At 31.7% G+C, this 26,955-nt stretch overlaps 1 protein-coding gene across 3 annotated transcripts; it reads left to right on the forward strand.

Annotated features, from left to right (window-relative positions):
* Positions 1–114: 114 nt before the first annotated feature.
* On the forward strand, positions 115–26,882 carry LOC140040047 (growth arrest-specific protein 2-like). Of its 3 annotated transcripts, none has more exons than XM_072085696.1 (7): positions 115–212; positions 6,426–6,656; positions 10,663–10,784; positions 10,974–11,115; positions 20,052–20,242; positions 20,862–20,957; positions 25,428–26,882. In XM_072085696.1, exons 2-7 carry the CDS (start codon positions 6,530–6,532, stop codon positions 25,647–25,649), a joined length of 900 nt encoding a protein of 299 aa, XP_071941797.1. In that variant the 5' UTR covers positions 115–212; positions 6,426–6,529; the 3' UTR covers positions 25,650–26,882. The 3 variants fall into 3 exon arrangements, with proteins under 3 accessions (XP_071941797.1, XP_071941799.1, XP_071941798.1); XM_072085697.1 differs by lacking the exon at positions 115–212 and adding an exon at positions 1,955–1,976; XM_072085698.1 differs by lacking the exon at positions 25,428–26,882 and having other exon boundaries at positions 20,862–21,085.
* The last annotated feature ends 73 nt before the right edge of the window (positions 26,883–26,955 follow it).

The following is a 26,955-nucleotide window of genomic DNA, read 5'->3' on the forward strand; positions in this document are numbered from 1 at the left end:
GATCACGGTTTGTCTTTTTTGATCTTATGAGATAAAAATGTGGTGGTAAGGTGCTACCGTTGAGGGTGCACTTCAGACAGCAACACACAACAAACCAAGTGGCTTCAGTTTTTGCATGATTAGCAATGAGAAGTGTGAAATCTGTTGACGTACGAATGAAATCCTCTAATAATTCTTGATTCATTGGGAACTTGTTGATATTTTAACCGCCCGTAAGTATTTATATGCTGTTTGATTATTTTCACCGCTAAAATTAAATATTTGATGTTTTGTAAATCGTTGTGTGGGGTTTGATTTTGACAACCGTTGGTCTGTAAAAAATAAACGGTAAACTGTCACACATATCATGGACTTTACTCCATGCACATATTCAGACCACACAAGATTGTCAGTACACTGACTGAATCATAAAAAGATGGGACTATTTAAATTTTGGACAGAAGTGGTGGCCTACCTACAGTAGTAGTTAGTGTATTGTAGACCTAGAGCACAGAGATTTAAAAATTAGAGATACTGTAGATCCCACATATTATCAACTAAATGTTCGGTAACTTTATGTTTTTCTCAGCCTTTAAGTACAGTATACATACAGTACGTACAGTGAGTAGTAGTAGACTAATAATAATATAATACGTGCTGTACATGTCTCTTCATGGTCTTTTCATATCATAGTCATACTCTAATTTCCATGTAATCATATTGTGTTCTTTCATACATGTATGTACTCGTTCACTAAGTCTACCTCTTCTTCCACCATCCTTGCTTGTCCGATAGGTCATCTCAAAAGATGTGGCGATCGTTCCTAATGTCGCTGCTTTGAAACTCTAACTTTTAAAATCCTAGATCAATTCCTATCTTTTCCATTTGTTTTAAATAATTTTGCATTTATTTCGTTAAAATTTTCATTTATTTGGCATTGCTTGTGGTTTTTTAAGTGCATAGAACCAGTTTACTGCCTGTATTATTTGATCACATGATCTTTTTATTTGCCTTTTTTAATATCATTTGTCCTTTTCTGTGTCTGCACTTGACAGACTTATGTACACAATGAGTTAAGCACCTGAAGAATAAACATATCTACAGGCCTATGTTAATTTCCATTAAAATTGCGATTTTTGTTATTGTAAATGTACCGATTATGTATGCTTATTGATTATTGATTCATGGTTTATTGCAATTACTAATTGCATAGATAGACGCCATCAGAGCCACTGTTGTCTCGGTGTTTAAGAGTTTGCAAACAGACTACTGTCTGGACCTATGTGCTATGAGTAAATACATAGATAATAGTGCATGAATAAATTACCATTACCAGAATCTGGATTTTAAATGATGTTTTGAAAATAACCGATGCAATAATGTCACTTAACCGGATATTGCTGTGCAACATTGAGCAGAAATAATGGTAGTTATTATTATGACCGCCATTGATCAAGTACTGTAGCATCTTGACCGTTCGACCGTCTGAGTGCATCACATTTTGGGTATATTAACATTTTAGTCGATGACCACTCACTGATGTTAGGATCATATATTGTATACTTCACAGAATGCAGTTGATCATTACTGTATAATGTATTGTAGGCTACATTAAAAAAATAAACTGTATAAATATTTTAAATTAAACCTAAAATATGTAGCAGAAACAGGCCCAATTGAGACATTTAGATCCCAAAAAGCAATTGTGTTAACTACACAGCATCCAGAAGAAACCTCTACACACTAGTTGGTCCAAATATCTCGAGGCTCAACTTTTAAATTAAAGAAACCTAGATGGAACTCAACTAAACGGAATAATTTTTTTGATACTAGAGTAATTAACAAGTGGAACTCGCTGCCCAAATCTGTTGTCAATAGCAAGAGTGTAAATTCATTCAAAAACAAACTTGACAAATACACACACATACACACATATGAGAGAAGAGGCTCCCTACGAGTTTAAAAACTCATTGCCTTGCCTCTTAACTTTACTAAAGGTAAGAATTACTAAAGGTAAGAACTAGAGAGAATAAACCTATATTTTGCAAGCACAGGGAGGTACTGTATACTGTACAGGTACAGAACATACTGTACCTCCCTGCCCCTATTATATTCTACATAGCATATGTACAAAACAACAAATTGTACAATTGAGTTGTGCCAACACAATTGTACTCTACATGGTGTTCACATTGATTTACTTCACATGACATGATGATTGGCCTCCAGACCTGTCTGTGAGGAAGTCTGCAACAGTCAGCATTATCTCTCCAGTGACTCCTTCCAAGGTTCTTAGGTCCCACATGTGCTGACTGATGAAGTGTGACAACAATGGTATTGTAAAAACAATAGGGCTTGTGCAGTGATGCGTGATGTAATCATTCCGACAGGGGTGTACTGTACATTGAATACCATACTGTACTATTAAATCTCTTATTTTCTCACATACAGTATATTACTTGAAAAATTATTTTTTTATCTTTTTAATCTTAGTGTATGCCTACTAAATAGTGCTAGTGTTTATACTTTCGGATATGTCAGCAATAATATAAAGATAAAACAACTTTGAATACAGTACACAGAAGGTATAGTATAGTACTACTGTAGTAGTACAACTAGTACTGTATAGTTACTACAGTATAATTATGTACAGTATCCATATCAGGAGATTATTCTCTACCATTTGTTCAATGTTATTTAAAAAGACCATCAACTTACAATAATATCTCATTTGAATGATGTTAATATTAAATACAAGTTTATGAATCTGTAAAATTTTAACCAAATTCACTAAGAACTCAATTTTTATGCTGGTATTTTTTTGTATTGAAAATAGAATATCAGCTACAACTATATCATATTGCAGTGTTACATAAATACATTTTAAATGTTCATTTTTAAAATTTTACTATACTGTATTGTCAATTTGAAAAAGTGTGCACTTATTTTCAACGATGAACGTCAATTGTTATTCACTTAATGTGTTTGCTGAAATCACAATGACTAAACTTTTACCATTGTTTACCATTCTCAAACTGAGTTTGTGAAGTGAAGCGTGACACCATCTGCCCGCCGACAGGGGTATGCATTACGGCCACATTTTGACAAGCAGACACCATCACGTCTACTTTCGGTACCACCAGTCCACCACCACAAGTTAACTAAAATTATACAGATTTTGCTTAGTAATGTTAACATAACAATTGTGTAATTCATTACTTACAGCAGGGAGTTGTTATTAGACTCCCTGCTTACAGTAGAATTATTAATGTTTACATACAGAGGTAATTTTCTGATTTAATAACTCGCATATAAAATTGAAATAACGTACAGTACTACTGTAGTTAGTACAGGTATAGTGTTTTTTTAAAGTTTAACTATAGTAGTGCTGTATAGTACTGTAGAAATATAAATAATTAAAAGATATAAATCAATAAAAGTCAATTAATGCCCTACATTTACTTATCTTAACTGTTAAACTGATGGCCATAATATTATACATCGATGCATTTTGCCTGCTAAAAGTTCAAAATACTATATTTGGTATTAATTAGGTTAAACAACTCGTGACTTAATTAATATCAGTACGGTATGATTATACTATACAAGCATTTTTTTAAATAATTTAATTAATCTCACTTAGTGTTGTACTTAATAAACACAAAGCTGGTTGACTATAGATGGAAAGAAGCCAACACCAGACAATGACCGTCGTGCTGTGTAGAGTAATCTGCGGGTTTAGAATGTTGTCATAACACAGTTAAAAGTTCTATAAAGGGATACTAATGAGTCACTCATCCTCATGTGTTTTAAAAATGTCAACATCCTTGCTCTGTCTACAAAAGTACACTATCAAACTTAATGTGACAAAAAATATGTGATATGCCCATATATGGACATGATGATGTCATATCACTACCATATTTGGGCATATCACTACCATATTTGGGCACACTATTTTTGTCAAACTAGTTTGATACAGGTTGCAACTTGCCCAACTGTTCTAGTGGCTAAAGCCTTGTTCACACTGAACTTGAAAAATGGTAAATTTAACCACGCTACTAGACATTTAGTAACTAATGTCATGGGAAGATTTGATCACTTGGATATTTTCACGCAGTTACAGTAGTTTTACTGTAATTTTACCAAAATTTAACCGTGATGGACTCGCATATGTTAACATGATTCGTACGGATTGGACTTTTGAGCCGGGTAGTTAGTTTTTACCATGGAGGTACCTCCATGGTTTTACATTGTAAAACCATGGAGGTTTTACTTGGCAGGCAGTGGTCAGTAAAAGTAACTACCTATATTGGACTCAACCCTGTGGGAATTTCTTGGTCACTTTACCCGGCGACTTGGTAAATAATTTGACCGAATTAAGTCCAGTGCGATCGAGACTTAATGCCGTTTTGGCCGATATATTTTGTAACTAGGTTGTAACTTGTGTTTGTATACAAATAATCATCAATTGCTCTGGTTAAATATCACAATGACCATTAAACACAATTGACCAGCTGACGTAATTGTACGTTTAAAAACCGACTTATACCTTCATAGTTTTTATTGATCATTCCACAAGAAATTCCTGTGGTTAAACGACCTCGGACACATTTGAAATAATAAAAGCTGATCACACTCAAACAAATTTTATTTGTAAATCCTGTTATAAAAGACAGATTGATTGTTTGTTTAGATCTGTTTTGATAACATGTGTCAAAGAATTTAACGAGTAATCCTTACCTGTAAGAACAAGTAACAAAAGAAATTAAAAATTGTGATTTGCTTTAAAAGTGTACTGTTTCAATTTTAGCTATTTTTATTTATTGAATAAGAAAACGTTTTACAGTACTGTAGATCTGTTTTGATAACATCAAATGTCAAAGAATCTAAAAAGTAATCATCCTTATACCTAAGATTTATAAGAACAATTGAAAATAAAAGAAAATCACTTGTATCGTCTCAACTTACAGTAGCTACAGTATTTTTTTTTATTGAATAAGAAATTATGCTTCCACAATTTGTTCCACATTTTTTTCTTGAAATCTTGATTTTTTCCAGTTTTCCAGTCTTGTTATGGGTCGTTTTACTTACAACAATTCTAACTAGTAAATTATTATTTTTTTTGCTGTAAATCTGTCAAACATTTCATAGCATCAGGGGATCTATTTGAAAGTAATGTGTTTAAGAGATTTAATATCGTTCAACGAATTGATCCCATAAGTAAACCACTTAAATCGCGTTTTTTTTTTGTTTCTATGAAATGTGCTGTAATTCTATAATTTTCTGACTTGAATGTTTTAAAATGTGATAGATCTTTCTTCTTAGAGATCAATACAGTTGATTTATTGTAACTTTACTGATGTTACAAACATTAATGCTTTATAATTGGATCACGTTAGACTTATTAATGTTTTATAGAATAAATTGTTAATGTTAGTTCACATAGATAATTATCATATTATTCTTTATACTAATGATAATAACATTGCTGGACAACAAGATTCTACTGTAGTGTATGTAATTGTAAATGTTTTTCGAGTCTAATAGTGGTAGGATTTTACGTCAAAATCAAATCTCTTTTTTGATGAAACTTGTGGTACACTATCTTTACAAATGGCATCATATTCATCTTTTCTCTGAATTTTGGATCTCTTGTAAATCTACCTTATGGTCTATCTTGAACTGTATTCACCTACAGTATTAAATAAAGTATGCAAGATTGGTTGCTTTGATTAAACTTAGTCTTATTAAATAAAGTATGCAAGATTGGTTGCTTTGATTAAACTTAGTCTTATAAATAAAGTATGCAAGATTGGTTGCTTTGATTAAACTTAGTCTTATTAAATAAAGTATGCAAGATTGAAAAGTGTTGCTTCAATTAGTCTTCTTAAATAAAGTATGCCAGATTGAAAAGTTTTGCTACCATGAAATGTAGTCTTATTAAATAAAGTATTCAAGATTGTAAAGTGTTGCTTTGATTAAACTTATTCATAAAATAAAGTATGCAAGATTGTAAAGTGTTGCTTCGATTAAAACTTACAGTAGTCTTGTCTATTTTATAGAAAAATTACAAATCCTTCTTAAATGATAAATTAAAATACTTTCTTAGAATTTCATAAAAACAAAATAGATTTACAGAATTAATTGCAAACAATCAATGCTCTCATGACAAATGGTATGATTTACTCACTAACTACTGTTTAGCCTTTAGCTTAATTAATTCTGGCACTTATTTTACATCATAGATATCTTTGAAGTCCAACATTCAAATTTATGTTGTGCCGTAAATGAATGTGTAAAGACTGTACTACTGTAACAGTAATGTATTTCATATTCCATTTACTTGAATGTTTCGATTAATGTACTGAAAACTAACTGTACTGTTGCAGTAAAAGAGTTTTATGCTACTATGCATTGCTAATTGTATTTTCCTTCTTTTTCAGCTACTGTACCCCCACTGTTTTTTGATTGATCACTGAAGAAAATGTGACTGAATGAATCGATCAAAACAATCTCATAATTTTCGTTGTAAAAATCTCAATTTGAGATGTTTAATGGTACTATGACAGAGGATCATACAGTCTTGGAACTATCCACTGAGATTGCTAAGGCAGCTGAGGCAGCATTGATCCCGCTACAGGATGATCTAGCAGAATGGTTGTCAAGAGTTCTAGGTAAGTGCTTATGCTGGCATCACAGTGTGCAGAAGGACTAGCTTATGCAGTGGTACAGTTTGTTGAATATTCTGTGCACTACAGTAACTTAGGTACAGCAAGACAATCAAACAACAGAAAGTTGTTGGTAGTTGTCGAAGCCAGACATAAGATAAAAGGACTGTTAGGAGACTAGACTAGGCCCTAGAGAACAGTTGCTGCACAGAAGAGGTCACCCAGTATAAAGAAGACATGCATCAAATAAGCTTGGTTACCACTATAGATCCAACATACCATTGACTTACACTCAATTTGTTGATCTCCCCTGAGGTCCTTCAACGAGATTAACAATGGATTTCATTCGTATCCTCTTTCTCTGTATTCATATTAAGATGTGATTGAAAGTTGTTAGCAAAGTGAAACATTTTATGGTACACCAAGTAGCGGATTATTGTCACCAACATCACTCTTACAGATTGGTAATGAATACGGACTTTTGGTATTACAGCCAAATAAAAAGAACAAGATAAAATATTAAAAATAGTACTAAATTTAGATTTGAACATATGGTTTTGCTGGAATTTGAAGTTATTAATTATTGACTCGATACCATACAAGTACAAATACAGATAAAAACGTAAAACTGTAACCGTTTTTTTACAGTATGGTACTAGGGATAGCCCTCTAAATCTCCAAAAGGGGATTTATATTCTAAAGAGTCTCTGAAAATTTATAAACAATGTTTGTTCTTCATTCTCAGAATAAATACTACAGTAGATTTGATTAAATAATAGTATTTAATTAATACAATATTTGATTTTAAGATTAATTATACACAATAAGTCAAGTGTGCAGTAGGTTACGGTACTGTGATTGCATAGATAGATTTAGTTGATTATTTCTTAATTATCTCCTGAGAAATCTTGTCCTGTGCTGTACAGTTTGAACTTAAGATCTTCTAAAATGAATTTGGAAGAATTACAGTACTTTTTATCAATTGAACTAGAACCCCTGTTAAGGGGAAATCTTCAGAACCCAACAGTCAGTGTCCCCTTACAGTAATATGAGTTTGGTTGTACAGTAGTGTTAAAACATAATGTTTCCCCTTGTTCATTTCACAGGAAAGTGTCCCCTTAATGTGTTTTAATAGAAGTGTACAGTAGATTACAAATCCATTAAAAAATTCTAATTATTATTATACGAAAAATAAAATTATATTTTAAAAAGGGTATTTAAAATATGAAGTAACTTAATTCTGAAATGGCTAAGGATAGCTCTAATATTAGAATGTTATGATTACAGACTTGATAAATGAGACCATACCATCATTATATAAACCATATAATGGTAAATAATACAGTATGCAATTGCACACCAAGTCACGTCTTCTCCCCATAGCATTAACTTACAATGTAGTTAGTAACATATTGATTAGGCTATACATTTCTCCAGTACTGTTCCCATGACCTTGATTTTAACTAGGCACGTTGTAATTATGTCGTTGACAGTATTAGGCAAATTGACATTGATATTTTATAACTTAAGATCTATTTTTATGCTGGCTATCAATATAGTTTTTATTGTAATCTCTCAATTTTGCTTCTGTGTTTGCTGATAAAATTGTAATCCTGATGATAAGGTTCTTTTATAAAATATTCATAAACATTGTGTTGGGTTTAGGGTAGACTTCAAATGGGCTTATACCTGAGTATAGAGTAGGCCTATATTTTACCAGAGGTGAATTTTACTTTACTTTTATCGTACTTACTGTAAAGGTACAGTATACTGTTGTTAGATTTGCTTATACAGTAGTTTGCCTGCTCTTACCGAATTCAAGAGAAAAAGATGAATTTGTCCTACCTACGGTATAGTAGGCCTACTGCAAAAATCTACATGTAGTATACAATATATCATTGGATTGTACAGTACAACTGTATTACTGTACATACTTCAGCCTACTTGTTTTCTCTCTACCAATCTCTATTTCTATTAGTAGTAATAACAGTAATACCACTGCCACTATCAACCCTCATCTATCACATTGAGCTGTCAAAACAAATGAATTAATATGTTAATTCAATAAATTAATAACAAAACTAATTTTGATAATAATCGTAAAATACCAGATGCTTTTAGTCCAAAGAAACGACATTGATATCACAAGAAATTATGTATATATGGCAAAAAACAAAAAAAATCACCTTTAAACATTTATTTTCGGTCATCAAATGCATGCTGCAATTTATGTTTTTTTAAGTTAAATGGCGGTTAACTATAAAAAATGAAATATTATTCATAATTAAATATTATATTAAAATCATGAATATGACATGTATTTGAACTAGAACCCCTGTTTAAACAGACATCTTCAGAACCCAACAAATGATCCTCTTAATAGGAGTTTTGTCGAGGTAAAACATACAGTACAGTACATTGCCCCTCATTCTTCCTACGTAGACTTAAATCATTTGGTATAAATTCTGAAATAATGTCGTCCTTCTAGGTCAGTTATAGAGAGTGTCATAACGTATTCTTTAACGGTATGGTTCGGTAGCACTACCGAAAATGAAAAGCGTGACCTAAATAGAATAGTCAAGACCGCATCGCGTATAATTGGATCTGCAAAATTGCCTTTGGAGAACATATTTTCGGATTGTCTTCTGAAAAAGGCAGTGGCTATCAAAGATGATCAATTTCATCCGGCCTCTAGTATGTTCCAGTTGATGCGCAGCAGTCGACGATTTCGTTCTATTAAGGCCAATAAGGCACGATTACAAATAGTTTCTTTCCAGGAGCTATTAGAGCCTTAAACATCATGTAGACACTTTTTTGTAATGTTTTTGTTTTTGAGTTCGTGTTGTGTCCGTTGGATATTGTGCTCCGCCAACAGAGCAAACAGAATTTCTATGTTATTTCTTTAAAAAAATGATAATAAATGATACTTGACTTGACTTGATTCATTTCACTGGTAATTGGCCCCTTAATGTGTTTACGAGTGTAGATTACAATCCATTATTTTAAAATTCTAATAATGTATTATAGATACGAAAACATTTTAATATTTTAATAAAGGGTATTTTCAATAGGAAGTAATTTTTTGATATGTTGTATTTGGTTTATTAATTGTTATACTGTTGGCTACTTCCTTTACTGTACATGCCCATGTCTTGTCCGGAATATTTCCTTGTAATTGTATTCTGTCTACATGACCAAAACATAGTTTCTTATGTTCGAGATCGCAATATCCTTGTAGAATTATCTTTTCCTTTTTATTTCCTTGTCTTTTTTGCACCAGTAATTTACAGTATATCAGGTAGAAGCATAATTCATCAATACAAAATGGAGGTTACTTTTAATATGAAGAAAGCATTTGAAATATAACTACACATTTACAGTGCACATCCATGCATAGTATTATCACGTCCATTGCCCATCCGATGCTAATTTATATCTGAAATATTTATGCTATTAGGATCACGAATGATATTCTTAATGTACTGTAAATGTATGTCACAAAGATTTGAATTATGAATTGAATATCGAGTTCTAAGAATTATTAGCTGTGTAAGAAAAATTAGATGCATAAGATTTCATAATCATAGTGAGATTTCCAGTGCCGGGAAAACACTATTAATTCGTTTGAAATTATTAATATTGCAAAATAAAATAATGCAGTGCGGTATTAGTGGTCTTGTAGTATGTTACCAGGCTTTTAATTTGAAAAGTATGGGTACAAATCCTACCTATGTATAGTACCATAAACATTTTTGTTATTAAGATAATTTGACAGGTTACAATACAGTTACATCACAAATTGGTAACATTAAAATAGATTTTTGAACAATTTATTTTTTTTATTTATGAAGATTTTTGTTTGTTTTTTTTGTCATTTCATAATATATTTCTCATAAAAATTAATCATAACTTTATTTTGAAAAGATTCATAGTCATTATTATCATTAAGTAAATCATTATTATCATTTATTATTTAGCTTGCTTTCATTTTATTTTTCGCATCACCTTTCAGATATACATATCTCCGCAAGTAATTTCATGGAGTCTTTATCTGATGGTGTCTTACCGTGTAAATTAGCTCAACTACTACAAAACAAAGCGGAAGAATGCAAAAAACAAGGATTAATCGCACAAGTAAGAACACCAGTGTATAATTATGTAATAATTACTGTATTGATTCAAATAAAAGCCCACCCTGGGATAAATTTTTACATTTGAGTAATTGTCTTAAAAATTATTTTTGTTAGAATAAGCGGACTCATGGTGGTCCTCTTGTAAAAACTCATCCTTATATAATTTTGTGTTTTTTTTTTATAATTTAAGGACTTGCCAAGGTCAAGGGTGAGATACCGAGCGAATGCAAGAAGAGGGTCATTTTTCGCAAGGGACAACACAGCTAGCTTTCTTCAATGGTGCCGTGAAATTGGTTTAGAAGATACCTGTTTATTTGAAACTGAGGGCTTAGGTAAGTACTGTGTACAGTTTACTATGTTATAAAAATAAATTATTAGAGGTGTGTTGGAGGATTAGTCCATTATTATAGGGGGATGTTCAAGGAATCTTTTTACACAATTCAGTAGCTTTCTCCCTTGGAAGATTTATCCAGGTAAGCGGCACTCATCATATATGTTTTTTTTACTACAGAAATGTCATGATGCGTAGTAGTACAGTACATAATTGGTTTCAATTGATAGAAGATTACATACAATAGCTATTTTAATGCCAATACTATTATTTTGAATCTCAGTTCTCAGAAAATCTGGTTTAAAAAAATTATTTTATTCAAAGAAAGTTTTAAATTACTCTTCAATAGAACATGACACTCTATATTTGCATGATAAGTTTGTTTTTCTTCAGAAGATGGTTGATGCATTTTGAGATTTCCTAGCTCTCTTTATTGAGATAATGTGGTATTTTACCGCAAACAGTATTTTTAGTTGGAGAACAAAAATCACTTACACTAGTACATTAATGCATCTTTGTTTTACTGTAAGCGCACTTTCTCCATTTTTTCTACAAAATCACTATAATATCGATAATGGGAAAGTGATCTTTCCTATGAGACGAGACCTGATGTAACTATCAGATCTAACTTCTTATACTTTACCAATTTTTCTTCAAAATCAACACTTTAATATCAGTAATGGGAAACTGAGCTGGCCTTTGAGAGTAGATCTGAATTTATACATAACACATAGCTATTGAAGCCAATTAACTGTAGGCACATGTCTGTATGTTATATTCTATTTTGAATTCAATACAAAGAGAGGCTTGTTTTATATTCATGTATTATGCGTAGCCCTAAGGTCACATCATTAACATTGATAGTATCAAGCAATCACAATGATTTGCTACAGTATGTGCACAGAATCGAGTCTATTCTCATTTTATTTAGGATGGGTCTTACTCAATGGATGAATTATTCGTCAATTAAATGATTCAATATGTTGCGATATCATCTGAAAATGCATTGAAAAAAGAGATTTGTGTCAGCAGAGTCCAGGATAAAACAAATAAAACAAAACACCGAACTGGAAACTGGATTATAAATGACGAAACAAACTAAATATGTAAAACTAAAGTAATAATAAAGGGGACAGCCACCTTATACACATCTCAATAATTTGGTGAAAAATGTCTTTTCTTCAAAATATAAACGGGTTGCAAAAACAAACGACTGATTGTTTGATTTGTTGATCCCTTTTAAAAGGAAGTAAATTATAACAAAATGATTTGAATGATGATATCACTTATTTTAATAATATTCATAAACAAACAGATGTGAGTAGGGAGATTAGACTAGCTACTTAACATCCCTGTTACCCTCACCTATCATCTTCCACTTTGTCTTTTACCACAACATCAACATTTATACATTTTCTCCTCATAACATCATCATGTTAAGCTTGACGGATTTTCCTTTCACAAGAGAATCTTTTAATAATTTGTAACTAATCCTAAAGGATAGATCATGCAATTACAGATTGATTATTTATTACCACTTAGTTAAAAAAACCTAAAACCTGTTCTACGTCAAGAACACATCTCTGTTATCTCGTTGAAATCATGCTAGACTTAACTACGGATAAAAGTATTAGTGTTTTAGAGAATTTATTTCAACAAATTAAGTCTTTATCCGTTTCTGTGTTTTTTTTCTCCTCATAACTATGGGATCAATGAACTGAATGTTATGGCTTGATGTGATATTTATAGTACTTTTTGATACAGTTGTAAATAATGTTTTTATAATATACTTTTATAGTAGCATTATTGTACATAATAGTTACTACTGTACTTTCGTTATTCACTAATTTATGTATCATCTATTCAGTTAAGCTTGGTTCCTACTAAAGAACGCAACATAAGTAATTTGCTTGTGATTGGTCAACTTGTTTGCGTTGCATCTGTGTCCTTGCTTTGCGTCTCTAGTGGGAACCAAACTTAAAAAGGCCCTCTTTTGTGACACCCCTATTCATAAGGGGAGAACCTACAGGAGATTAAGAAGATGTTTCTCCGTCAAATGAATGAGGGAAATAAATGTCTTAGATTTATCAAAGGGACACTTTTTTTTGTGTCCCCTTTCAGTACATGATGGAGAGAATAGTAACTTTCACACATTCGTACCAAGTTAACAATTTGGTACAATATGTTACAGTTTGTGATGTTTTGTGTGAATTGGATATACATTGAGAAATATTATGTAATTGAGTGCATCCAGAAGAATTTATGACAAATTAAAATGCAATGAATAGGAGAGTTGTCTCATGGTATTTAGATAATTTTAATTCATATTTAATATTTCCACCCTAATTTGGTAAATCAGTTTTCGGATGATACTAATCAGTCATGTGTGAAACTATTGTTTACTATAATGAGGTGAATTAGGCTGTCAGGCATCTGGCTATTTGTTGAATGTCCTCCAAAACAATTAATTCTTTTAATAAAAAATGGTAATGTCCACATATTAATATAAATCAGGCAGCACCTTGTTCTTGAATGATTATTCACTTTATGAGCACAATTTGTCTGCAAATTAGAGTTGTGTCAATCAAGTTTATGGACTTTAAGTCCAAAGATGATGGTCATTGTCCATTTACTGATTGAAAATGCCACTGGCTAGGTGTATTACTGTGTTTGGTAATGTCCATTTGATTATTGACCAAACGAACTGCAGAAAAATAATCCTATATTTATGATAATTTTATTACGGTCTTTATTTATTTGTCAGCAAAAAATGACATACTTTATAAAATGATTGTTAGAAATAGCCATGCAATGTTGACGATGTTGCCTTTATAATATTAGAGAGCTCCTGATTTCTCACGAGCAGAACATGTAATTGATGCATTACATCATGTGTACAGGTCATCGTCCAGCTCTGCTATGCTAGGCGGTTAAGGCAGGGGTGCCATAAAATCGGCAAAGGTTCAAGGCTCTCCTCGATCTTTGTTTTGTTGGATAAGGATCTTAAGCTGGAGGTCCAGTTTCCACATCTGACTTACAGTATGTGCAGTTTAAGAAATTAATGAATCTTGAGTAAAGGGTTAACCTCTGTGTACTGGTCTACACTGTGACTTTTTTGAGTATGTACTGTACAGGGTCTAATCCGAATTTCCATTGAGGGCAAATAATGTAATATGTGATAACAGAATTCAAGTTCATAACCTGAACCTAGAATCCATTGGGTCCGGAGACAAATATTATAATACCTCTACCAGGGAGTTGTAAAATAACTCCCTGCCTCTACTGTATATGATGTTATAGACCTTTAGATGGCAAATCTATTGGTGATGTTGGTGGTGATAGCTAGGTAGCAATATAGCATGATAAAGAAGCAACATGACAATAATTTTTATGCGCAGAACATTTGTAAAGATACAAATATTATGAAGATTTAAAATAATTGTATGACATGACAGAAATCTAACTTCTAATACCATCTGTTGTCTTTATTCTAAAAAGTAATTAATTATGAGTCATGTCTTTGAAAATTCACAATAATTTGTCATTAATCTATAAAATGAAATGTTCCAATACGTCATTAATAAAAGTACTTTTGTGCTCACTGTATACAGAAATCATCAAGTAACCTCGTTGTTACACATAATAGTACTGTATATGCAAACTCAAAAAAATATATCAGCAATCATATTTATTCTAAATTAAGAACATTGAATATCGTTCTGTCTACTGAATATGAATAATAATTTCACTTTTCTAAATTAATCATTGTCCTACAGTATCGGATATAGGAGGTGGTAACCCCCTGATACAGGGGCTTGTGAACCAGCTCACTGGGGAAACTCCTACTTTTCTTGAATGATGGGTTCTTTAAACTGCACACAGGCAAACTATGTACACTGGACCTATGGTTTATAGTCCCTATTCGAGAAGAATTGTTCCACAACAAGAACTAGGAGCGAGTTGGCTTCGAACCTATTCAAATATTGTAGGTTCTTTAGGTACGGCGCCCTTGCTTAAACCACTCAGCCATTTCACAGCAGAAAAACTATCTTTACCCAGTTTGTTTGATATTTGAAAATTACATTAATCGGTTGAAGCATTAATAAATTATTAAATTTTATTTTTACATATTTGTTTGTTTTAATAAATAAATAGACTGTTTCCTTTATTGATACTAGACAAGCTGTTTGTGTTACTATGGCAATACCAAGGTGTGTTTAAAGAATCCGAAAATTATGCTAGAAATAGATCGCTGATTGTTAGAAGGCTTTATCCGTTATTGTCTGTTTACGTCTGTAGCTTGTTCCTTTCAGAACGGAAAGCGAGGGAGAATATTCTGAATTGTCGTATTCGATTGGGAACTTTTCGTTGTCAACATAAAGATTCGTTAAGTACTTTTTGTATTTCAATGGTAAATTGTAAACAGATTGTGCCCAACAGAAAAGCATCCAAATGGAAAACATTAACAATGCAAGCTTTTTCTTTAAGAACAATCTCAACGCTCAAAATACTCCGTTAAATAACTACGAAAAAACTATATTCTATGGTAAAACTCCCAATCGAATAGGACAATTGGCAATTAGTAAAGATTGTTAACGTAAAATCTTTAAAAAACAATGATTTCATACACATTTAAAAGTGAGGAAATTATCAGGGAAAAATTTCATAAAAAAATTTTGTTTAGCAATATTGCTAATCAAACTGATTTTTAAGTCGAGAAACATAGTTTTGTATTGTATTTTTTGCTACACAATTTTAGAAATGTATAGCAATAAGGTTGTTTTGTATAGCTTTTTGCTATGCTACACTGTCGAAAATGTTCCCATCACCAATTCCAGGATGGATAAACAGAAATGTTTAGGGAGTGGAATAGAAATATAATAATCTTGAGTTACAACCCTTGTAGTAGGCCTACTGTACAGTTACAGTAGGCCTACTGTTAGGTCAGATGGGAAACCCCCACCAAACTATCCATCTTCTCCACAAAAATCACTTTTTATACATAAATTTAATACATTTTTCCAAGCCATTAAAGTATATGAAATCATAAATGCCAAATTTGTCTGAATTAACATTTAATAATACGAAACAATTTCAATTTGATAAATCATTTTGTACATCATAAGTAGAAACCTATAAACCATTTCATGCCTACTTTTAGGTGAGTACAGTACAGTACATTAATTCTGTTAGGCCTACTTAATTAACATTTATAAACTAGGCCAAATATAGGCTGAGGTCCTGAGGTCAAAATTTTTCACTTTCAGTGTTACTTTCATATTAGACATCAATTTTGATGATAACACTTGGATTTAATGAGTATCAATAAATTTAACACAAAAAATTTATGATCGAGACAGAAAGGGACTTTTTTGCAGAGATATCGGTTATAAGACGGTGGATAAAAAGGGGATGCTAAACACCAAGAGCTTATTAGGGTATCTCTGAAAAGTGGGGGAAATATACAGTAGGTTGGTCACCTTACCAACTCCAGCACAACTAAAAGTATGTGGATGTACTTTTATTGCGCTTGCAAAATGCTTAAAAATTGGCCAAAATATGATCTGAAAAGCTATTGCAATGGTTGCAGGAACAGGTTACTGCAGGGACTGTTGCTAATAAAATCATTATTATTATTGTATCAGTTACAATTGATAGCAAGTTGATACAGTTGTTGGTTTTGATATACGTTATTTACGATTGACTTGCGACGCTCTCACAAAACTTTATCGGTTTAATGAGTCGTAAAGGTCTCCCCTTTTTCTGTCTGTTCACTTCAACAACTTCAATTATTTCCTTCTCATTTCTGGTCATTAGTTAATTGTTCTGAATAGGAAGTTATACATCCAGAAATATAAGCTTTAAAACCCACTAGACAAACGTCGTGGTTGAGTGAGCACAAGACCTGTGTGCTCAGATACCAGCTTATGGAGTAATCATGCGTAACACGGTTATGATGTAATTAGACAATACAAATATTGTTTAGTATTTTTAAATAACTGTAATACTTGCCTTTTAGGATTAGTAGTTTCAACAATGAAATTTATTATAACAATACCATTTATTTATATTTTATCATAAAAGACCTTCTCAATATCCTTCCTGTATAATTCAATTCAACTTTATTTCGTTCGGACGTGTGGCGCAATGTGTTGGACTACTGATCGTGAGATCGAGGTTCGATTCCAACTATCGCCGCATTGCTTGTATCCTTAGGGCAAGATACTTTACTTACTCTCTCCACCCAGATGTATAAATTGGAACCGGGTTAGATCAAGACACAACTTTGTGGTGATTACTAGCTGCATTATGGGAGTAGAATGAAATAGATTGAAATATATATTTATACTGGGTAACCTCTTCAGTCAAAGACTGGTCTCCCAGAGGGCTCAGTTGGTGATGTGTATGTTTCCATACGTGTTTGGTCCAAAAATAAATGACCGGGATAATAATGTTCAGCGCTTGGAGGTTTCACAACCTTAGGCGCTATATAAATCCAGGATATTATTATTATACTGTAGTGCCAACACATCATTCTTCCCGAGGACCGTGTAAATACAAATACAATTTCAACAATCTTAAAACAATATTATGTAAAGTGACGTATCAATATAAATTTTAAGACGTTTGAATAAAGTTTAAATGATTGTAGAATCATAGACAAGTGAATGTCAACAACAAGATTGTTTATAATTTATATGCAGTATATACAGTATATATGGACGAATAATTACCAGCAACAAAGTTTTCAATGTGGTACTTACTGAGATAAAAGTGCTAAAGTTGTTTTAAATTATTGATAAAAGCTTTGCATGGTGAAGAAACACAATTATAGCCATTTTGAATTTAAGTGATTTTTTGCTGGTGGTTTAGGATGGTTATAGTTTAAAATAATTAAAAATAGTATAAATGTGATAATTAACAATGAGAACATGATTTGAAGTTTGAGTTCACTTGAAGTTGCTTTACAAATATGTTTTTAGTTTTAAATGTGTCGTAGGGCCCCTCAGTAGAGCAGTTTTACTTTATTACTGAGAGGGTTACCCTATTGAAAGAAAATGAAATAAATAAATAGATAAATAAACCACTATAATTTTGATTGTTCAGAGTAATTACAGATGTTGGGAAATTTTGGACTAATTATGAATGTTTAGATATTCTCAGCTGACTGAATAACTTTTTATCTTCTTTGCTCTATGTATGAGTATACCATAAGATGTTTTTATGTACAGTAAACCCCTTTGTGGGAACTACATGGTAGAGAAGTATCTCACACTTCCCTGATGTTATCTGTATTTTTTATGCGAATATTTAAATATTAAACTTAAGTCAATATGTAGAAATACAACTTTAAATCTTCACGTAAGCTCATGTACTGTACAAGAAATTGCGTCAGATATTATTAGAAAAAAAACGTTTATGTTTATTTGTAGTGACATTTAGTTTGACCTAGTTGTCGGTAAACTGTATAATAAATTTGCTGGTTGAATAGTGGCTATAGCTGGAAGGGTTGGACATACAACTGCTGAATCTGATCAGTCTCTGCTCTATTTAACAATCTCTGCTCCATCTTACGATCTCCGCTCCATCTCATAATCTTCGCTCCATCTCATAATCTCTGCTCCATCTCACAATCTCTGCTTCATCTCACTATCTCCACTCCATCTCCTGATCTCCGCTCCATCTCACGATCTCCGCTCCATCTCACAATCTCCGCTCCATCTCATAATCTCTGCTCCATCTCACGATCTCTGCTCCATCTCACGATCTTTGCTCCATCTCATAATCTCTGCTCCATCTCACAATCTCTGCTTCATCTCACGATCTTTGCTCCATCTCATAATCTCTGCTCCATCTCACAATCTCTGCTTCATCTCACGATTTCTGCTCCATCTCACTATCTCCACTCCGATCCATCTCACAATCTCCTTCATCTCACTATCTCCTTCATCTCACTATCTCCTCTCAATTTTGATACACAATATAACACCTAGCCTCATTCACACACTATCATAAATATTAAACGAGTTGTTCAAACACAAAAAAATAATTTGAAAACAGTTAAATGATAAATCAGTTAAATTCACTGATGCAGATCAACATAAAATGGTTCTTTACTTTGAACCGTTCATGCTTGTCAGGTATAGAATAGAATGAGTGTCATTATTGCTTATTTTAGGTGTTTTTATGGTTTTTATTATAATTATCATAACAAAGAAAATCCTGTTTTAGGTGTTTCGTATGATGGCTTAACTGTAAGCTTTTTGTTGGTTCTGTGAAAGAGATATTTATTCGTTATACAGAGTAAATAGTTCTAATATGTACTTTCTGTAGTTTTAAATCATTTCCAATTGTTATATACAGCCTCTGTAGCTTACAAAATAGCCTACAAATTAAAGCTGTTTTTACATAGTAGTATCATAGAGGAAAACATATTTTCCTCCATGGTTGTATAACAAATATAACCATGTAAATTTTTCAGGATGAATGGTCACCCCTGTTATGCTGCTGTCTAGAAGGGAGAGGGGGGGGGGGTCAATCCGAAATATGCAGTATTCAGATTAAAACAATAAAATCAGACTTTAAATAGGAAATTTTGCAGTTTTAATAAATTATTCAATTCTGTATAAAAAAACAAAAAAATATTATTATTTCACTTATAAAAAGACAAAAGAAACGCTTAATTTTAACCAAAAACCATTTTCAGACAGATATTTAATTAATTTTTTTTGTTGCTTTAAATTACATTTTTTTCCAATCCAGTTTTTGCTCAAGTGACATTAAAATGGCATATTCAACAAAAAATAAAAAGAACAAAAATTGTTTAGGGGGACAATATTTCTTTATTAAAACAGTTGACATATAATAAATACATTGGCAGTGATGTTTAAAGATATAGAAAGTTAACTCATTTTCACTCTTTCTTTCTCATTGTAGTTTTACAGAAACAGCCCAAGGATGTATTAGTATGCATATACGAGCTAGCTAGGATAGCTGGAAGATACGGCATCGAACCGCCAGGCTTAGTTAAACTAGAAAAGGAGATTGAAAGAGAACAGACGAACCCTAGGCCAGTCTCAGCAGTACCAAAAGCAAAGAAGAGTCCCGTTGGTGCCTTAGATGTTGAAGTAAATATCATGATAAAATGCTACTAAAAATGTGTTTAAAGGTTGACCCAAATTGTAAATCAAATAAGAACATAATTAACATTGTATCGAAAAATAGATAAAAACATCTAGGAAAGCATTTACTTGTTTTTTTAATGCTAACCCAATTTATCATCTATGTGTTGTACTAGTTCATGTATAGCTTCCAATATGTGACGATCTATACCCTAACTTACGCATATTGTGTTGTTTGTCGTTGCCTGTACCTAGAATCCGCCAAGATGAATGTTGATGCGTACGCACAATGAGTTACATGGGGTAGCTGGGTCATACAGTATAGGTCACTGCAAATCAGAAATAAGCCTGGTAGTTTGACCATTGACCCTTTGGTACATAATTGCTACTACCAGTATTATTAGCAATAGTCCACAATTTTTATTAAAATTAATTAAATGTAAATAGTAAAATCAGCATAGACATCTGAACCTACTGTATAGTATTTGATATTTTTTAAGTATTTGAATTTCAGTTACATTTTTCTCCTTTTAAACAAAACAAGGTGTATTATTTTATGATAAAACACTCTCTAGAAAGGACTAATGACAGGGATGTTTTTTGTTTGTTTCTCTCTTCATGTTAGGTAATGAAGGTAGCAAATAAATCAGGTCATGGCTTAGAAATTAAGAGGATCTCAGAGGGCCGGTATAACATCTCAGGAAAAGTTGTGTTTGTCAGGGTAAGCAATTCTAATTACCTTATCACATTTTTCCTAGAAGTACAAATGAAGCGCCCAGTATTAGCTACTTGGTAGGAGGATTAATAATGACATTCGTAGTATTAGGAGTTTACTAGATACTTTTTGAACATGTCTCCCAAATTGGCCTGTTTGAAACAATGACCAATTATGTACAGCCCGATTTACTTCCCACCGTAAAGATTGGTATTGATATTGTTTACCAATTGAACGAAAACACATCATTGAGAAGCCATGAACAGACTTTAAAATAGCAAAAACACAATGCCACAATGCAAGTCATGTTGATGTTTTCTTGTGATCAATACATTCAATAAAACTGATATACAGTATGTGCATTCACTATTGGAATGTACACGTTCCACAGCAGTCAAAAAGTCATTTATACACTAAAAAATAAACAGAGAAAAAAAGTAATTAACCTGTCAATGACCTGGCCTGCTGTAAGCTTAGCGTAAGAGGATAGAATAATTAACTTAACAAACTATGATACGCCACAAGGCCTTGATAAATGCGATTCTCTAGTTGTTGTACGCACTAAATTCCCATCTATTGTTAAAATTACAAATGTTTATACTTATCATCTAATTTATTACAATTTTATGAGTAGTTAAGTGGAATGTATAATATCATATCTTGTAAAATTATACAGTATTTTCAATGAGACTCTACAAAGTATTAATAAGGCATTTTTGATTCGGACAATTGAGGGACCAACAAGGAAGCTAGGTCAGGTCAAGTTTAGTCAATCAAAGGTCGTCGTCATCAAACCTGTGTCACGTTGAGAAGTGAGGACACGTGTCCTAATATCTAAACATGCGCGCAATGAACTAAAATGACGTAGTTTGGTTGTTGGTTGTTGGCTGTTGCAGAAAATCCTTGATAACATTAGTATACATGTTGGAGCAGCTTTTTCTCATTCTCACAGATTTCCAAATCTTGATTAATTCTTAATTAATCTTCAGTATATTACCGGTGGTTTAGAAATTCCTCTATACCTGTGAATAAATATTTAGATTTTTAGATATTTTTGTATGTTTGAATCTAGAATCTGAATTGTTTAGAGAAAAAAGTATGGTATGAAAAAAAAACTTTATTCTGTTTGTTTTGTTTTAGCACTGCTGGGCCTATATGTCATGCTGTAATGTCACTGTTATAATATCACAATCAAATGTCAAATCTAGAAAATTGCAGTATGTATACAGTTAAAATAATATTTGCTTGAAATAAAAAAAACCTTTATAAATTAAAAGTATTGTAGTATTAGTAAATAAAACCTACACTCAATAAACAATTGGATTCCATCAAAGCTAAATTGTTTATCTAACTCAGTAGGAGGAGCTAATTACTTAATTAGCCCTCAATTAGCATTTCCTGTCACCAACTTTGGTGCTTAGTGCACATAATTATTATTGTTTTGTATTCACTTGATCTTGAAAATGGTTCTATGATGGTACCGAAACGTCGATCTCTCTTTTTGTCATTAAATTTTATATTGAAATTATTTAGTAAATAAACTTACATAATATATTGAATATTTTCAAAAGTATATATAAATGATAATTACTTCATAATTTTCTTCCTATACGTCTACAAAAAACATTAAAATATTGGTACAGTAGAATGCCTTGGCTCCATGCAGGGACATCCTTCATAATGAGGGTTGGGGTGGGGGGGGGGGGGAGGGTGGCGGTATACTTCCCTATGTACCAAATATGTGTGTTAATACTGCGGACCCTCCTATTGAGGGGACATTTTGTTGAGTCACAGAGGTTCAATAATAAATACATTTACAAATTACAGTACTATATAATATAGGTACTTAAGCTATAACCAATTCTTATTATCAAATTATTTTAGTCATAAACTGTCAGATATTCTAGTAATCTAGTACCAGCAATACTACAACAAAAACCTGTATTTGACAATGTATAAATTATTCATGAATTTTAATGTTTATACAGAAAATAAATAAAATTCAAGCTTGTTTATGTTTCACTTACTGCATAAATTAAATGATTTAAATCAATAATATTGATATTAATTATATTATTGATAAATATTAACTGTCAAACAGTCATCTTTTTCCTGTATTGGTTTGTACAGCTCTGTCTACACTATCAAACTAGTTTGAAAAAAAGTGTGATGTGCCCAAATATGGTAGTGATATGCCCAAATAGTAGTGATATGACATCATCATGTCACATAAAGTTTGATAGTGTAGACAGAGCTTAACACTGTTAGTATTGAAATATAAACAAATATTTTGAATGAAAATCATTTTTTAAATTTTGGTTGAATACTCATCGATTTCATGCTCAATTTAATAACTTTGCTAGCTGATTTCAAAATTTATTTCTGTGAAAATGTGGTCATTTCTTGATGAGGCAACACGCATCTTTAAAGAGTATCGAGGGACGTAATGACAGGAATTCTCATTTACAGAGAAAAAATAAATTGAATACGTCACGCTAAAGTGTACTAGCTATCAAAGGAATTGATAAACGATTTGAAACCGTTTGAATGGACAACTAGCGTACAACATCAAATAACCGTTGTTTTGATTAAAAATATATAATTTATTGTAACATGCGTATCTCCTGTTCCAATATAATTGGAATTAATACTCTTGAAAAATGTCATTATTAAAACATTGTTTACATTAGAATTATTTGAAATTTAGTTTGAATTGAATATTTATATTACTGCGTATGCATATTATAACAAGATTTTATGAGCATGTACATGTGTACTGTACATAATATTAATACTATATGATGTATGCATGGACAGTCAAAATGAGAGAATATGAAATCAATCATTTCAAATTAAATAAAATTCTGCCAACCTCTGCCAAGATATTTAGACCCTGACCATTAAACCACACTTCTATGGTCCAAGTCTGATCTATATGCAACTAAAAATACAGAACAATTAATTTATTTCAAAATTAAATTCAGCTGACATTTAAATTGTTTGTTGCAAAATCTTATGAATCAATTTTTTTTATTCTGTACGTTTTTTAAAAGCAAATACCAGTGATATTGATAAATAATAGAACAAGGCCAACAGCCATAAGTCACGTGCTAAAACGCATAGTGATACCGGACCGACCGACAGACAGACCGACCGACCGACCGACATAGTGAACTATAGAGTCGCGTCCATGCGACTAAAAATATGGATTTAGCAATTTATAAAAAAAAAGATTAGTAATTAGTAATTCATAAAATATGTAAAATTACATAAAATAAATACATATTGGAAACCGAGTTATCAAATCCATACATATGTAGGTAAATAACATAAAGTTGAATATACTATAAATATTCACCATATGGATAAGCATCTGGATTATATTATTTTCATAAATAATTAACTGTCATTTGATATCACTATTTTTAATCTTTAAATACCATTGTTTTAATAATGGAAAAATTACATTTGATTAAATTCTGTTGCAAGTTTGTTTTTCGAAAAGTGATGGTAGATAGTTTTATGAAAAAAAAAAATTATAATTTTAAAATATTACTGAAAATTTGAATGAAACAGGATATACTTACTAATAATATTCACATTTGGCTTTCTACTATTTTTTTATGAAAAGGTTATTTGTCTATCTCTGTCAACTATGCGATTGTTCTGTCTTTCTTTGTCAACAGTATTATAGGACTTTGCTGTTAAAGTTTGTCTCAACTGTTTTTTACTATTCTGTTTTTCTCTGATAAACTGTAGATAGCTTTTATAGTTTAATAAAGATTTATGAAGACTTTTCAACCTCAAACACATGCCCTTTGATAATACATTTAACGATAGTTAAAGTGTTTTTTATATTTCGTAATAGTTCAAGCATCATCATTGCAATATACACAATACTGGGTTTTCAGGGTTAATTTGTCAAAGATAAAGGAGACATGTAGAAAAGGAAGACCATTTTATACACAGTCTCTAGCCTAACAGATACAACAAAATAGCCAAGATATCTCTTAACCTCCCTTTCATGAGTTCCTCAATTTTTGGAGAATGATTGAAAAGGAAAGTCAATTTAAGCCTACATTATTAATTTTTGAGGTGTTACTCATTTTCTGTTCCACTGTTTGTCAAGTTTTTTAGACTTTGTAACAACTTTTCACAACAAAAACTTTTGGAGGTTATTCTTATATACAGTACCTATTTCTTTTTTAATTTTAGTAAACCAATTCGAATTCAAATATCTCATTTATAATGATATCTTTGTGAGATAAAAATAGTTGACAAAATAGACCAACCAGTTAAACTTAGCCCTAAAGCACAATGCAAGAATATGACAAATGTGCAGTTTTTTCTTTTTGTTCTAATCATAATATTTAACAGTAATTGGTACTCATGCCTTAACCTTAAGGCTGTCTACTCTATCACTGTCATTGCAATCAAACTTCTCATAAATAAATAAATTATTCTTTTCTACGACAGATGTTACATGGCCGACATGTGATGGTACGAGTCGGCGGTGGTTGGGACACGCTGGAGCATTTCCTAGAAAGACATGAAGCTTGTAAGATGGTACGCGTAAGTCGGCAGATTACAGACGAGAGAGGTATCCCGGTACCGGACGATTTCTTTGTTATAAACGCCAAATATAAAGGAAGTCCCCCGACACGAACACCCAGCACAAAACGTGGAACTTCAAGATAATAAGCCATCAATCATCAGAAGTCTATCTTCTTGAGTGATATGTGGTTGTGATTTTAAACTAAATTGGGTGGGTGATACCCCAGGGTGGGCTTATACTCCAAGGAGAGCTTATTCTCCAGGGTTAAACTATTCCTGAGTCAGTATAGTAATTATCCAAATGGTAAATAAGCATTCTACTTCCTTCCAGCTGATATTTATTAATTAGAAATATTTATTGAACAAAATTATATAAAGAAATTGAAACAAACAAAAACAATTAGATAAGATGAGTATAATTCATTGATATTATAGTGATTTAATATTACTGTATCAAACAATATGATAAATAATAAATAGTGATATATAACATATTTTAAAAAAGCTTCGGTACAGCTGTTTTATAAAATTTCTAATCACTAAAATACTGACAATGCTGAAAATTATCACAATGTCCTTTTACTCTTCACGTTTTGTGGGAAAATGACCATATTAGGCAATAATATATATTCACTTGGTTTATTTTTCAAAATAGACTTTTTAAACAGAATCATGTTTTTATAGATGATACATTTTTGATATTTGCCTTTGGGAGTTTTTTTTCCCAAATAAATTTGAATCTTCTAAAATGGGATGCAAAAAGCTTAAAAGGTAAAAAAAACAAAGTGTTTTTTTAATTATTTAAAAAAATGATTGCAAATTTAAAACTAACGTGGTTTAAAAAACTCATTATGTTAGTTAAAAACATTGTTTAGCTGATTATTGTATGTTACTTATAAAGTGATGAACAATGATGTTGTTTCCCGCCTAGAATGCTTATAATATGTGTGAGATTTACTTTTTAAACATGGTATGTTTGGGTTCATTGACCTGGCCTTTAACTCGTTCCACTTATCTTCCAGAAGTTGTTGTTTTCTACTGAATTATTTAGTTGTATGTTAATTATGGTTTTTAGTTGTATTTTTAGTAAAAAAATACTATATCCCTTTTTGTTTTCAAATTAATTTTAGAGTGGTTTATGTTTTGGTAAGTTATTAATTTTGAAGTTAGGAGTTTGTTTTTTGGGATAATTTCTGCAAAATTAGGCCCACTGGGCTTCTATTTGAGGCAGACCGGAGGAAGAGGTAAATGAAGGAATTCCTTCTTTGAAAGATTAAAAGAAAAGGGATGAATGACATCATGACCCCTCATTCACACCCCATCTTGGATTCTCCCCTTTGTCTATTGGTTATTATATGGTAGAAAAGTTATATAATATATTCATAAAATATATATATAAAATTCAATCAAATTTTGTTGTACATTTTTTTTACTCCATGATCTTTTCAAT

Source organism: Antedon mediterranea, chromosome 2, assembly GCF_964355755.1.
Source record: "Antedon mediterranea chromosome 2, ecAntMedi1.1, whole genome shotgun sequence".
NCBI classification, from domain to species: domain Eukaryota; kingdom Metazoa; phylum Echinodermata; class Crinoidea; order Comatulida; family Antedonidae; genus Antedon; species Antedon mediterranea.

What these genes read in the sequence shown, in the direction of transcription:
- LOC140040047 (XM_072085696.1), top strand. Translation starts at nt 6,530, where the DNA reads ATGTTTAATGGTACTATGACAGAGGATCATACAGTCTTGGAACTATCC. An exon ending in AACAAGGATTAATCGCACAA is followed by an intron (nt 10,785 to 10,973) that starts GTAAGAACACCA and finishes TTATAATTTAAG; the next exon opens with GACTTGCCAAGGTCAAGGGT. An exon ending in TTGGTGCCTTAGATGTTGAA is followed by an intron (nt 20,243 to 20,861) that starts GTAAATATCATG and finishes TCTTCATGTTAG; the next exon opens with GTAATGAAGGTAGCAAATAA.